Raw genomic sequence first — 16,286 nt, forward strand, 5'->3', positions numbered from 1 at the left:
TACTCTGTGGCAAGGTGGTCTGCTGCCACAATAGGGACATGCATGCCCTCTATCCCCCTACCGCAGCTCAGGAACTCCATTGCTGCAAAACCATCCACTATGTCCTGCACATTGCCCAGAATCACAGTCCTTCGTAGTAGGATGTGATTAAAGGCCCTGCACACTTGCATCACAGTGACCCCCACAGTGGATTTCCCAACTCAAAATTGATTCCCAATTGATCGGTAGCAATCTGGCGCTGCAAGCTTCCACACAGCGATTGCCACTCGCTTCTTCACTGTGAGTGCAGCTCTCATTTTGGAGTCGCTGAACCAGAGGGCTTGGACGAGCTCCACACACAGTTTCAGGAATGTGGCTTTGTGCATCTGAAAATTCTGCAATCACTGCTCATCATCCTATACCTGCAACTATGCGATCCCATCAGTTAGTGCTTGTTTCTCGGGCCCAGACTGCTGCTGCACCATCTGGCCAACAACCATCTTGAATTGTTTCTTTCCATGGCGCACAGCAAGCCAGCCTGCATGGAATCGTCATCTTCCCCACAGCTCTGCATATACTGCAGAATCAGGTGCGTTGTGTTCACAATCCTCATTACAATAGTGCAGAGCTGTGCAGGATCCATGCTTCTCACAGAGATGGCAGACACACGGATTTGCACGGCTTTTGAAAAAGGCATAAAATGTTACGGGATGCAGATAAAATTATGGGATGGAGAAAACTGCATCATGGGATGTTGAAACCATGTTCCCAGTCACGCCTGTGTGACTTGTTTGCCCCCTGAGGCATTACAAACCCTTCCCAAAACACCCTGAGCTAGATATTGCACAGCAGAATACCTATCCAGGGTGCACTGCTGCCTGCATCGATGCAAGTGAGGACAGATACTGCCGACACAAGGACTATAATGTGGACATGCAAAGGGGATTTAATTACTATGGCGGCCCAGCGTTTTACATGAATTACCTCTGCTTTCTGTTTCAGTACTCAGTGAAATTGTCTTGGTTTCTAAACAAACAAACAAAGTCAGGGCAGAGCTGATCTTGCCTGCTCACCAAGTTGACTCACTACTGGTGAGATCACTTGCAAAACAGTATTTTTCATGCTTTTGGAAAAAAAGAAGACTTAAGTAACCAGCCAGCCAGGAAAAAGATGAAAACACAGGAAATAGAAAATGACACAATGATAAAATAATAAAGTTACTAAAATGAAATAAAAAAGGGACAAGAAAAAGTGGAAGGGAAGGAAAGGAAGAGAAAAGAGAGTTTAGGAAGACATTTCAAATTAACTAACTTTCACTTTGAATAGTTGAACGTGGTAACTTGGAAGCGAAAGTAGTTGTGCAGATGAAGTAGTTTCCAGCAAAGCTGGGAATACAGGGGCCAGGAAGGAACAAATCGAAGGAGAAGAATCAAATAAATTCTTTCACAGTTTAAGTGGAAAAATGGAGCCCACATTTTGGCATAAAACCCCCACCTTCTAAGTAAAAATAGAGGCTTGTTAGTTGACTAGCCTTACTAGTTCTTATACTTTACCCTACAAAGCCCTGTCTAGTGGTCTGCAGAATGAAATATTTTGAAAGTCAATAATAATAGGGCCTTGGGGTACTGAGAAGGGTGCTAGACTACTAAAGAGAGGGAAGCTCTCTTACAAAGAGATCAGCAGAATAGAGAGATTGGAAAAATCCTGGTTTAACTTTAGAAGACAGCCATAGTAGTATTGATCAGATGCAAAACTTATCTACATGTAAAATTACCTGGGGTTGAAAAGAAAAAATGGTTGGCTAAGGCTTGCATTCACCCACCCTTCCCCACAATACTAGATATGCACACTGTTACCTTATGTTTTGTCAACTCAAAAACTAAAGTCTCATCACTAGCGCCCCCAAAAAATACACTAAAACGAAGGGCCTGATCTCGCCAGTTGCTAACCAACCTGCTACCCTCAAAGTGCTCAGCTGGAGTTGCAGCATGCTCAGCAACTGGCAAGATCAGCCCATTATAACTACATTCATGATCGCAGCGGCTCACTGAGTTACAGTTAATTTGCCACTACTATATTGAAGCTTAGCCAAGCACATCTTTTAGGAAAGAACTTGCTTTATATTTTGCTACACCTTGAGAACCGATGGAAGTTACTTAAGCAAGTGAAATAAGTGAGTTTCCCAAGAACAGATAAATTGGCCATGCCAGTGTGACCAATTTCCTTAACACATTATTTTCTCCTCCTCCATCAAAGCAATGAAATACATTAGGAAAAATAATGTAATTTTCATAAACTGAGCAATAGGAGCGTTGCCACAAACATAAACATTCTAGCTACACATACAACCACCAGCTGGTGATGTGATTATGCTTATTATCTATATTATTTTATCACTGTCTGCAATTTGTTCTAATGTGCATTGTAAAGCGGCTGCAAAATTCAGATCACAATATTATAAATTAAAAAAACAAACAACTAATGTCTGAAGCAGTAATACCAATACACTAGTCCATGTATACACATTTAAATTAAGGATGTAACAAATTTTTATAAATCTTGAACTTGAATTACATATCTTTTCATAGGAGTACTATTTCCACTGCTTTAGAGTTAACAAAAAAAAAAAGTTAAACTTGGATAACCATTCTCCATTAAGAACACAAAGTATTTTTTCCAACACAGGAAATCTGAAAGCTGCATATCAAACTCAGATACCCATGAGGTTTTTCTATAATCTGCTCATGACACTCAGTTAGAAACCTCGTCCCATGCCAAAATTTAACAGCTGAGTCAACAAACCTCAAGTTCAGTGCTTGTGGGTGATTTTTGTAACTAGGTAACTCAGTAAAATAAGATTGGTGAGGGAAGCAGCAAGAACGACTCTAACCCATTAAATACGAACTCATACAAATTCCTCCTTAACGTTCTTGAAAGCTACCAAAATGGCAAACTATTAAAAGCTTCTTTTAGATACGGATATTTATAAGTGTTCTGGTGCTATCATTGGCATTTAAAGAGTCTAATTTATAAATAACTCTGGAATAGTATAAGAAGATTATACTATTACTGTTCCATGAAACATTTTGGAACAGTAGCACATTGTGGTATCTGCATACTTTAAAATTAAACCCCTCAATTTTTTTTTTTTCCAGTTTAAGCAATACTGTAATCAAAGATTTTGTAAACTTAAGTCCATAAGTATTTTATCAACTATAATGGATTTTGAGTCTAAAAAGAAATTTATTTTCTTTATAACTGTTGTTCAGGTTCTATGAACATACTCTCCCCTCAGTGCATATAACTGAAGCCTGATAAAGAACTCGAAATCATTCTTTATGATATGTAGGTTCACGTGACATAGGCAGATTAAAGAAGATTTCAAATAAATGAAAGAAGATGAGATTCAAGAAATCTCCTAACGTACATTTTTGGAGAGCAATTAAAATGAACGATTAAAGAAATTGATGCAACTATCTCCACTATAACAAGATTTTATTGTTTCTACTCTTATTATAGAAATAATTGTAGCAGTATTTTGGGGGTTATTATATCCTTATTTTCCCTTCACTTCCTCACCCAACTGAACTAAACAAATGTGAATTTCAGAATTCCTACCTCTCCCTTCTTAAAATATATACTCTCACAATAGGAAACAAGTGTGATCAATCCTTAAACATTAGGACTTGAAAATAAATTTGAACTTATGGAATCAATATCGCAATACTAGGGCAGCAATTTATCACAGTTAACTCACGTGATTAACTCAAAAAAATTAACTGCAATAAAAATTAATTGCAGTTTTAATCGCACTGTTAAACAATAGAATACCAATTGAAATTTATTCAATATTTTTGATGTTTTTCTACATTTTCAAATATATTGATTTCAATTACAACACAGAATACAAAGTGTACAGTGCTCACTTTATATTATTTTTATCAAATATTTGCACTGTAAAAATGATAAAACAGTATTTTTCAATTCACCTCATACAAGGACCGTAGTGCAATCTCTACCGTGAAAGCGCAACTTACAAATGTAGACTTTTTTTGTTACATAACTGCACTAAAAACAATGTAAAACTTGAGAGCCTAAAAGTCCACTCAGTCCTACGTCCTGTGCAGCCAATCGTTAAGAGAAACAAGTTTATTTACATTTATGGGAGATAATGCTTCTTATTTACAATGTCACCTGAAAGTGAGACCAGATATTCGCATGACACTTTTGTAGCTGGCATTGCAAGGTATTTATGTGCCAGATAAGCTAAACATTTGTGTGCCTTTTCATGCTTTGGCCACCATTCCAGAGGACATGCTTCCATATTGATGACACTCATTTAAAAAAAAAAAAAAAAAAGTGTTAATTAAATTTGTGACTGAACTCCTTGGGGGAGAATTGTATGTCTCCTGCTCAGTGTTGTACCCGCATTCTGCCATATATTCCATGTTATAGCAGTCTCGGATGATGACCCAGCACATGCTGTTTGTTTTAAGAACACTTTCACAGCAGATCTGACAAAACGCAAAGAAGGTACCAATGTGAGATTTCTAACGATAGCTACAGCACTCGACCCAAGGTTTAAGACTCTGAAGTGCCTTCCAAAATCTGAGAGGGATGTGGTGTGGGGCATGCTTTCAGATGTCTTAAAAGACCAACACTCCGATACGAAAACTACAGAACCCAAACTACCAAAAAAGAAAATCAACCTTCTGCTGGTGACATCTGAGTCAGAAGATGAAAATGAACATGCACTGGTCTGCTCTGCTTTGGATCGTTATCGAGCAGAACCCATCATCAGCATGAATGCATGTCCTCTGGAATGGTGGTTGAAGCATGCAGGGACAGATGAATCTTTAGTGCATCTGGCACATAAATATCTTGCAATGCCGGCTAAAACTGTGCCATGGGAAAGCCTGTTCTCACTTTAAGGGGATATTGTAAACAAGAAGCAGGCAGCATTATCTCCTGCAAATGTAAACAAACTTGTTTGTCTGAGCGACTGGCTGAAATAGAAGTAGGACTGAGTGGACTTGTAGGCTCTAAAGTTTTACATGATTTGTTAGTGCAGGGTTTTTGTTGTTTTGTTTTGTTTTACACAACTCTACATTTGTAAGTTCTACTTTCATGATAAAGAGATTGCACTACAGTACTTGTATGAAGTGAATTGAAAAATACTATTTTTTACAGTGAAAATATTTATAATAAAAAATAAATATAAAGTGAGCACTGTACACTTTGTATTCTGTGTTGTAATTGAAATCAATATATTTGAAATAGTGGAAAACATCCAAAAATATTTATATAAATGGAATTCTATTAACAGCGCGATTAATCACAATTAATTTTTCTAATCGCCCTACATAATGCCATTTTTCTAGCCATACGATTAAGAATTTTAAACAAATCATTTCATCTTTAAATTAGCTTTTAAAATACACATCAATTAACAGTGAAGAACTTGAGCAAGCAGTTGCCAGCATAGGAATAAGGGTGCAATTTCATTCTCATTTACCTTGCTCTATTGTATATCATTGATTCATTGTCATCCAAGACAGTTGCCAGCAAATCCAAGTCACGAAACATTTTCAGCATGTAGTCTGTAAATTTACATCCTGAAGCTCTCTCCACCACAGCACTCAGAAGGGTAAAGCCATAAGTTGAATACAAAAACTGGCTTCCTTAGGGGGGAGGGAGGGGAGGAATGGAAGGAGAGAAAGAGACAGGTTATTTACATACCACTTGAATGAAAAGTTTAATATTTCCATCTGCGATCTTTTCCTATGAAGTTTCCTATTCAACAAATAAAGTTTTTACACAGGGATCTGTATGTAACTTTGTCAGAACACACTTATTCCCAATACATCTTATGCCATCACACTCTATCAATATTAGCTTCTCCACAGTGTAATCAGAAACATACAGAATTAAAAATTATTATTCTCTTTCTATGTTAACTCTACACAGAAATATAGCATCAGCCAAATTCTACTCATGTGATTTGGAAGACCTGCATTTATTTTGTTCTTTTTAATAGCTACTATTCAAATACCCATACTCACCAGAAGACAAACTAATAAATAAGATGTAAGTATGTAACAGTAACAGATAAAACTTTAAGGGTAAAAATAAGGTAAATTCAATTAAAAGCCATGCATGGCACTGAATAGTCAACCAAGGAAGTCTTATTTAATCTATGTTAAAATTTAAAAAATAAATAAAGACCCAGAACATAACCATAGGAATTGATATAGACAAAGGTCTAGTTACTCCACTATCCTGTCTCCAACACCACATGCCTCACAGGTATGTGTAAGAAACCCAGAGTAGGCAGATGTAGAGCAATCTGAACCCCATGTTAGGTCTCCTCCTAATCTCTGTTAGAGACTGGCAAAGCCCTGAAACCATGAGGTTTAATGTCATTAAGCTTGTGGAAAGGTTAATTCTGGATAGTCTATTATCCATATAAACAGAAAAATTAAAAAAATAATTGGATAAGTTCTTGGCCTCAAGGACTGTGGCAATGAATTCCACCGTTTAGTTACACATTGTGTGAAAAAGTATTTCCTTCTATTGGTTTTGAATTTCCCACTTGTCATAAATATAAAGGGAAGGGTAAACCCCTTTAAAATCCCTCCTGGCCAGAGGAAATCTCCTCTCACCTGTAAAGGGTTAAGAAGCTAAAGGTAACCTCGCTGGCACCTGACCAAAATGACCAATGAGGAGACAAGATACTTTCAAAAGCTGGGAGGAGGGAGAGAAACAAAGGGTCTGTGTGTCTGTCTATATTCTGTCTTTGCCGGGGATAGACCAGGAATGAAGCCTTAGAACTTTTAGTAAGTAATCTAGCTAGGTACGTGTTAGATTATGATTTCTTTAAATGGCTGAGAAAAGAATTGTGCTGAATAGAATAACTATTTCTGTCTGTGTATCTTTTTTGTAACTTAAGGTTTTTGCCTAGAGGGGTTCTCTATGTTTTGAATCTAATTACCCTGTAAGGTATCTACCATCCTGATTTTACAGGGGGGATTTTTTTTTATTTCTATTTACTTCTATTTCTATTAAAAGTCTTTTTGTAAGAAAACTGAATGCTTTTTCATTGTTCTCAGATCCAAGGGTTTGGGTCTGTGGTCACCTATGCAAATTGGTGAGGCTTTTTATCCAACATTTCCCTGGAAAGGGGGGGTGCAAGTGTTGGGAGGATTGTTCATCGTTCTTAAGATCCAAGGGTCTGGGTCTGTAGTCACCTAGGCAAATTGGTGAGGCTTTTTACCAAACCTTGTCCAGGAAGTGGGGTGCAAGATTTTGGGAAGTATTTTGGGGGGAAAGACGTGTCCAAACAGCTCTTCCCCAGTAACCAGTATTTGTTTGGTGGTAGTAGCAGCCAATCCAAGGACAAAAGGGTGGAATATTTTGTACCTTGGGGAAGTTTTGACCTAAGCTGGTAAAGATAAGCTTAGGAGGTTTTTCATGCAGGTCCCCACATCTGTACCCTAGAGTTCAGAGTGGGGGAGGAACCTTGACACCACTACTGAAATTTCATTCAGTGTACCCTTTTTCTTGTGTTATGAAATGGGCAGAGAAGTTCCCGATCTACCCTCCCTATATTGTTTGTTATTGTTTATAATTTTGTCCCCTCTTATTCATCTTCTTTCTAAAATAAACAATCCCAATCTTTTCTATCTTGTTTAATATGAGCGTTTTTCCACACCCTTTATCATTCTTAGTGCTCTTTTCTGAATCCCTCTAGTTCTGCAATATCCTTTTAGAAATGTGGTGACCACCACTACACACAGTATTCTAGATAAGGCCACACCATTGATTTATATAGAGGAATTATAATATTTCAACAACCCTTTCTCCTTATGCAACTTAACATTTTGTTTACCTTTTTGACTGCAGCAACACGTTGAGCAAAAGTTTTCACAGTGCCATCTACAATGAAGCCCAAGTCCCGTCTTGAATTGATACAACTTATAGGGTTCTAAACTAACTGTATGAGTAGTTTAATTTTCTCATTCCAATCGGCATTACTGTGCGTTTATCAGCACTGAATTTCATTTGCCATTATGTTGCTTGTTCACCTAGCTTGTTTAAGACTCTGAAGTTCCTCACTGTTCTCTCTGGCCTTGACTACCCTAACTTTGTTATCTTCAAATTTTGCTACCTCACTACTCAATCTCCATTTCCATATAATTTAAATAATTATAAAAAACACCACAAAATCTAGTAGGAATTTGTGAGTCGCTCTGTAATTAGCCTTTGGCAATTTGAAAATTTAGTATTTAATTTTCCTTGTTTTCTGTTTCTTAACCAGTTCTTGATCCACTGATTAAACAACTTGTTTGGTTGCTAACCTACCCTAAAAAAACTTATGCTGTTGTATGAAGAAGAGGCAAGAGAGCCAAAGAAAACTTCAATTAAGAAAAGAGACTTCTGGGAAAAAGATTGATTTGACTGATCTTACAAGGTCTCCATGTTGAAATTCAATCAAAGGTCATGTGTGTGTTACATTGAGTCAGCTAACAAATTTACAATATACCTTAACCTTTGTAATTCAATAGGCAAATTTTGCAGCATATGGAACTATTTTGAAAGAACTCACTTGAATCTATTTCTACCCACTCTCCAGGACTCTTTATATTCCATCTCAGGGCTTGTCTACACAATTTTTCTACCTCTTTATCAGTCTACAAACTGATAGTTAAGTCTGTGCAACTCCTAGTGTGAATGTACTTATACTAGTAGAAGGTGTGCTTATAATCAGTACAGTTTATTTCTGAAACTATGAAAAATAAGCTACACTGAGATAAGCACCTTTAGAGCGATATAACTGCATACATACCAGGGGGTTGCACCAATGTAACTATATTCAGTAAGTTTCCCAATTTTTTTTTTTTTTTTAAATCCTTTGCAGGGCATATTTAAAGTGACCAGGTAGTTAGAACACGGCTTGAACGCTCCCTTTTGAGGCTCTCATTGGATAACAGGAAAATGAATCTTCTGGTTAAGTCTCAGTAAAGTCTCAATGCCACATAATGTATCAGACAAACTACAATCTGATGTATACTAAAAATCTAGAACTTAAAGAAAAAATATTAACTTTTGATCAAACAGAATAGAAACTCACCTGGTTTAAAGAATAAAGGATCATTTTTAAATATTTTCAATGAATCAATCACATTTTCAAATTTTTCTTTCAAATAATACTCTTCATGTTCAAATTCCTTTGTTCTCTTGATAGGTTTTAAATTTCGGCCTTTAGCTTCACCATCCTGTTCTGACTTAGCTTCAGCAAAGTCATTTTTTTCAGTGTCTTTATCTTCTTTTTCTTTCAGTTCCTTCTCCTGGTTAGATTTTCTTACATCTTGCATTAGTTTAAGGGCTTTATTGGCCTTTTCCTTCTGTTCCTTTACTTTTGTAATATCTTTCTCATAGTGACGAATTCCACTTAAATGTGACACTAACAATCTTGTAGTAATGGTGACCTAGTTTAAAAGAAGAATATTAAGTGCATGCTTGCTTAACGAAAGATACTATACAAGGTGAACTTTTATTTCTGCAATTTATATATTTGGTATGTTAAGAAAAAAAGAAGACATAAGAATTCCTAGCCATTCTTCTATTGTAAAGCCAGTGAGAAAAAAATATTTAAATATTAGTCTGAAGATACAAAATTTCTAACATTCCTTTTTTTCAGTAGCATGTATTGCTTCCTGCCCCTACTTCTTTTAACTTATGTGTGGTGCACAACATGCATAAAGCTGTGTGCACTTGAAGCATGTAGGTGGATAGTGAAGGTATGGGACAGACATGAAACTCAGACAACCAACAATGGTTACAGAAAAAATTGTCCCATTACCTTTTCACCTTCATATTCTTTTTCTGGAAACTCAGGAACATATTTCTGCACTGGAGCATCTAAATCGAGTTTTCCTTCTTCCCACAGTTTAGCAACAGCCATCATTGTAAGACACTTACTAATACTCGCAATTCGCATAATTGTCTCTGGTTTACAGATTACACGGTTCTCTACATCAGCATAACCCAGACCTTTAGGAAGAGTAAAAGGTCACTGTTAGTGAGTTTACATATATAGAGAAAATTCTTTGAGATTTTACAATGTTCACAAACTTAAGAAGTTTACCAGAATTCTCCAGAACACTCTGCATCTAAGTAAAACAAAGGCATGAAAGGTGCTATTTTCAAAAGTGCTCAGTGTTGGCCTAACTCTGCTCCCATTGACATCAACAACAGTGATTTCAATGGGAACAGAGTCAGGCCATTGACGAGTGTTTTTGAAAATACATCCTACATTACCCCTTTGAATCACTCTGACTTGTGACAACATGAAACTTAAGACTAATGTAGCTTAGTGAAAAATTAAAATTATATCTTAAGGGCAGACAAGCTTGTCCCTCTCACCAACAGAAGTTGGTCCCATAATAGATATTACCTCACCCACCTGGTCTCTAATATTCTGGGACCCATACTGTTAAAACTATACTGCATACATCCTTAAGGGCAAACATTCAGTGGAAAAAACCCTCAGAAACCATAACCTAGAATGTCAATCAAGTTAAGTGCCCCACATTCATAAATCCATATCTTAATTCTTTAAAAGAGCTACTGTGAATTACTCCTTTCAAAATACAATGTAACTTCTACACAGAGGAAATAAGATCAGTTAAAAACAGGAAATTTACATACAACCGTACAGCATTTAACTCAATTAATAAAGCTTAACTACATAGTGGTTTAATAATTTATTTTTAACCTCTTCAGATATAGACTTAAAGAGGGCTTACATCAGAAATGAAGAAAATTCAGTAGTCTCCATCCAGTATATTGGTCCTATATCTTAGAACTACTGCATAGTAGTGTGCAATTCCACAGAGATAAGCTCAGTAGTGGACTCACCAGAGTGTTATATTTTAATCTGCACTACACTGGTTAAGTTGTATATGGAATGTTGCAGTGCACTATTGGTTTATTTCTGATCTAGATACAGCACACTTACAAAGACCAGTTTTATTATCCGTATGTGTCTATGTATGTAAGTGGAACACAGTCCCCTAACATGCTGCAGTCTAGTGATGAGATTCTCATAAAGCAGTAAAACTTGCCAAAACACAAGGAAAGGGAGAAATCAGATTGACCAGTCTATATTGCCCAAGTCCTCTCCTCTAAAGGAAGCTGAAACCCAGATGTTTATGTTGTGCTACTGAGAGCAGCTGCTGCACCCCTCCCCATTCAACTGTCTGCAAAAGTAGCACATCCAAATCTAAAATCACTATGATCAGATTGGCAAGAAAGTAAATTGGGCAGAATTTTTACAGAAGACACAGGTTTTGTTATTTTCCATGTTTTTCCCCTTCAACCTCATGACTTCATTTTAAGATAATGGTGCTCACCTCTGCCCTGTGGATGAAGGTGTGGGAAGAATCTACCACAACCTGCACCCCTTTATGATATTGTTTATTATTTGTATTACCACGGTGCCTAGGAACACCAATCATGGAGCAGGACTCAACTGTGGTAGGCCCTGAGAGTTCTACCACTACCTAATATCTTTCCATGTCTCCAGAAGGAAGATTCTGCTGAAGCAGCAGAGAAGCATCAACTCCTCCTTCTTGGGTCAGCTGGTGGCACTGACAGTTTCTCTTAACAACACTACTGCAAAACCTTCTGAATTCAAAAGCATAATCTGAGGAAATTTTGTTTTGTGGTAGAATTTTCACATGCCACATTTAAAAAAACCCACCAAAACCACACTCCTGTGGCAGCAAAAGGCACATGAAAAATGGAAATCAGCTTTTTGAAGGAATACCTGAAGATTCTGCCACAAACTGGCTTACAGTGGCAAGTCTATTACAATCTTGCTAATGAGCCTTTCAGGGACTCTATAATTGCACTTTAGCAAAGCGCATTACTGTTTGTTTCTGTTATCTTAGTTACCTGAAACAAACATCAAAATGTTTTTGGAAAGATAAGTAAGTAGGGTCAATAAAGATCAATAAATAAGTCTTCATTGGAGTTCTGTTCAGACCTATCTAGACATGTCTTTTCAGGGAGATCTACATAACCTGAAAAATAATTTGACTATTGAAAGGATTACAGCTGTCAAATCTCAACATGTTCCCAAAGAAAGACTAAGCACCACTCCACTAGTATATGAAATATCACTGAATTGGAACCACTCAAATTTATTCTGACCATTATGTAGATTCTCAAAGAAAGATTATGTCTAGTATATAATGGTAAAATAACAGTTGTTTCTCAAGCAAAAACAATCAATTTAATATCTGTAGATATCAACTATTTTATTTCCACCAGCAGCTGCATAAATATGATGTAGTTCTGTCCAAAAGAGTACCTAGCACACCCAGCAGAGTGAAAGAGAACATTGGGGAGTGGGGGTGGGGGAGGGCGTATGGCAGAATGATTGTGCACAGCAGGTATTCACTTAGACGTAGATCAGGAGAGAGTCCAAGGAAATATTCTCTTTTTTTAATTAGAATATCCACCCTCTTTCATGAGTCTCCCATACTGCTTACTGGGGGGAAAAGCTCTTCTGTAAAACATTTGCAGAAAGAGTTTGGGAAAGACTTTATTAAGCAAACTTAATTTAAGCCACGTTCAGCCTAACTCAACAGAGTGAGTACCAAGATAAGTTTGGATTGCTAGTTATCACTTATTACAGCTAAAATCACTTATCATGACTGACAACAGCAAATCTCCTCAAAATTAGTTACAATGCAAGATATACCTATGTAAGAACGATTAAAGTACATTACCTCCCTTTGGTAAGTCTCATTAAAGTCAGGCATTTTGAGCCAGTTTATAGTCAAGACCACCTTCTTAAGCTTCATACTGAAGCATTTCTTTTGACACCACTCACCTTTTAGGAATTACCCTATCCCATTTTAGATCACTATTAACTGTGCACATACTGTAACGCCTTCAGAGTGTGAAACTTGTTCCCCTCCCAGTAGTGGTATAGGCTTTTTCCTCCACACTTGTCAACATGCTTTATAAACAATCCCCCAAAAGGGTGTTTCAATTACAACCACTACTATCTTCTACAGAGATACTTTATTCTTCCCTTTACTTGGACCCCTCTCCCATTTTATAGATTTTAAGGCCACAGGGACTATTATTATTTCTTGTCGTCTGTAGTTTTTAGGGCAGAGTTTATAATACAGGCAGTCCTCAGACTTACAACACAACTGGTTCCTGAGAATCGCGTCATAAGTCGAAAACGTCTTAACTCGAATCCCATAGGAACGCTGTGGGATCGAGCGTCGTAAAGTCAGAACCAACATCAAAGTTGGAATGGGACATCAATTTACAAACATCGTAAGTACAGTTCTGTCGTAACTCGATTGTCAAAAAGTCAAGGACTGCCTGTACTTTTATGATTTTATGAGTGAAGTTAATGGACAGCACCTGGCACAAACTGAAGAAAAATAATTACTTAAGATTTGTGACCCAAATGAAAAATTAATTTTAAAGAACATGCAGAACTGAGTTCCTGTATACCAACCTTCTGACCATACTTCCTTTCCATCTACAGAAACTCCAATTACTATGCCTGGGGCTCCCACTTCATCCTGTCACAAAAATACTACAGTCATTAAAGGGCTCCGCTGCTTCAGAATTCAAACATACATTCTGCTTTTATGGGATTTAGGATAAGCAGAAAGTATGTGATTATTGAAATTACTTTGTTTAAATACCAATTGGGCTGAGTTTGTACAAATCCCCTTTGAAAAGCTGCATATATGTCGTGCTGCTGAACAGCTACAATGAGTTTAAAGACTAATTTAATACTAACTACACCAGCTGCAGATAGGGAACATAACATTTTTCAAACTGAGATGCAATATGTGAGTGATATCACATGACAGTCAACACAGATCATTTTAGTGAGTCTGGGATGTTCTGATTTAAACTATCCCTGAAGCTTCAGTTCCAAATTTTCAGAAGAATCATGACATTCTATTTAGATAGTTCACATGCCTCTATGTTCTCCTCCAGTCCTTCAAATAGTCCTCTGAGTTCACATGTATTCACTACTAAAGATACTTCTACCACTAGTGTATGTCAGGCCTGCACTGGTTTAATTAGCCCCTTTAAGGGCAGCCCTTCTTGAAGTAAATGAATTCAGTAACTGAAACGCACTTTCAGACCCTTCTGACAGTTCTTACATACAAGCAATGATGACATTCAGTGATTTACTGTGAAATCCTGATGTGAACAGACCAAATAACAAGACAAGGTGTACAGAAGAAAAGTACAGATACATTCCCTGGGCTGGGGAGATATTGCACTAGTCAGGGACCAGACTCCTAAGAGTGTGAGACTGTCTGGGGTTGTTCCCCTCTCCTCCCCAATAACCTAAACACTAATGATTAGGTTTCACAGAGGAAGTTTCTGAAAGTGCTCAGACACACACACAACACTCAGCGAAGTAGTTTAACAAACACGTTCAACTTCATAACCACATTTGTCTCAAAGGCCTTCCCCCTGCAAGTGACACCTGAATTCCCACCAGATGAGTAACGTTACCCGGCGCCAGTCTCGCTCCGTCTGCGCACCAAAGCCCTGCATGAGCAGCAAGTTTATGATTTCTTTTTGCGCAGCGCCTAGCACTGGGCCAGGGGCTCCTTCTCCTCGCACCCTACGGTCATTGCAAGGCTCGCTGGGGTCGTGCGGCAGTGCCAGCAGGCTGCGGGGGTGGGGGCGGAAGGGAAGCAGCAAGAAGCGATTTTAAGACAAGCACGTACAGCTGTGGCCTGGGAAACACGACGCCAAGGGCTCCTCCTCTCCTTCCCCTCGCCCGGCCAAGGACACCGGGCCCGCCCCTCCCCCACAGAGAGACCCTAGCCGCGCCACCTTAATCCTCTGCAGCAGGTCCCTGCTGCTCTCGATGGCCCGGGCGAAGCCCCCGTGCGGCGGCGGCGGCTTCTTCACCTCTCCCGCCGCCTCCTGCCGCGGGGCCCCCTCCTGCTCGCAGCCGGCCGCCACCTTCACCCCCAGGGCGAGGCCCAGACCGACCCCCCAGCCCCAGGCGCCAGCTCCCCGCGGTGGGCACGGGCCGCTCCCTAGGCGCTGCAGCCGCTGCTGCCCCCAGCCCCGGGCGGGGCCCGAGACTCGGCGCAGGGCCCGCGCCAAACAGTGCATGGCTCCAGCCCGGCCACCGCCAGGCAGGAGCAGCTGCTCCCGAGAGCTCGGCCGGCCAAGCCTCGAGCACATCGAGTGAGGGTGGAGACAGTTGGCTCCTAACCTCTTCTTCTCCCTCTGCCCATCCCCCCGCGCTTCCCTGGCCCCCTTCCTTCCCTCTCCCGACAGCCCTCCCGCTCCCGCGTGTGCGTTCTCACCGGCCACAGCCTGGGGGCGGAGCCGGGGCCGGGGCTGCGGGGATGGGCTCGGGCTCGGGCTCGGGCTCGGGCTCTCAAGCTTTCTACACGGCTGCCCCCTTCGCCCTTTCCCGAGTCCGGTTTGTCTTGCGTGTCTCAAGTTTCACCTCAGGTAAAAACGACTTGCTTACAAAATCCACGGAACAGATACAGAAGTGTCCCAGCCCACTAGTACCGAAAGATCGCTCACCTGCTCAGGTTTACCATAGAACTATAAAACAAATAGGCTGGACTATAGCGTAGTTACATTTCAGTGTGATACCTGAGCCTTGTCTGAAGCCTGAGCCCTGCCAGCGGGGCTAGGGTTGCCAGGTCTCCAGTTTTTGACCAGAACACCGGGTTGAAAAGGGACCCTGGGGCTCCAGTCAGCACCAATGACCAGGCCACTAAAAGTCCAGCTGCTGGTGCAGCAGGGCTAAGGCAGGCTCCCTGCCTGCCCTGGCGCTGTGCGGCTCCCAGAAGCGGCCGGCATGTCCATCTCCTAGGTGCAGGAAGGCCACAGGGGCTCCACGTGCTGCCCCCAACCCGAGCAACAGCTCCGCAGCTCCTATTGGCCAGGAACCATGGCCAATGGGAGCCACGGGGTGGCCCCTATGGGTGCGGGCAGTGCACATACCTTCCTGGCCCCTCCGCCTAGAGCTGGACATGCTGGACGCTTCCAGGAGCTGCCTGAGGTAAGCAGTTGGAGCTACACCCCACACCACCTCCCACACCCCAAGTCCTTGCCCCAGCCCTGAGCCCCCTCCTGGACCCCAAACTCCTCATTCCCAGCCCCACCCCAAAGGCCACACCCCCAGCCGGAGCCCTCACCCCCTCCTGTACCCCAACCCAGAGTTCCCTACCGCACCCTGAACTCCTCATTTCTGGCCCTACCTCACAGCCCGT

The 16,286-nt window shown here is 40.2% G+C and overlaps 1 protein-coding gene across 2 annotated transcripts in view; it reads right to left on the reverse strand.

The window, feature by feature from the left end:
- The window catches only part of LACTB (lactamase beta), a 30,115-nt gene extending 14,878 nt beyond the window's left edge, over window positions 1–15,237 (reverse strand). The window contains exons 1-5 of one of the 2 annotated variants that reach the window (XM_074966118.1): window positions 14,878–15,237; window positions 13,526–13,592; window positions 9,842–10,032; window positions 9,110–9,467; window positions 5,495–5,660 (exon numbers count right to left, since the gene is read on the reverse strand). In XM_074966118.1, coding sequence (XP_074822219.1) covers window positions 5,495–5,660; window positions 9,110–9,467; window positions 9,842–10,032; window positions 13,526–13,592; window positions 14,878–15,237 — 1,142 coding nt within the window. Of the gene's footprint in view, window positions 1–5,494; window positions 5,661–9,109; window positions 9,468–9,841; window positions 10,033–13,525; window positions 13,593–14,550; window positions 14,608–14,877 lie in introns of those variants that run through there. The other variant, XM_074966119.1, reaches the window with a different exon arrangement.
- Window positions 15,238–16,286: the final 1,049 nt, after the last annotated feature.

Source organism: Natator depressus, chromosome 10 (assembly GCF_965152275.1).
Source record: "Natator depressus isolate rNatDep1 chromosome 10, rNatDep2.hap1, whole genome shotgun sequence".
NCBI lineage: Eukaryota > Metazoa > Chordata > Testudines > Cheloniidae > Natator > Natator depressus.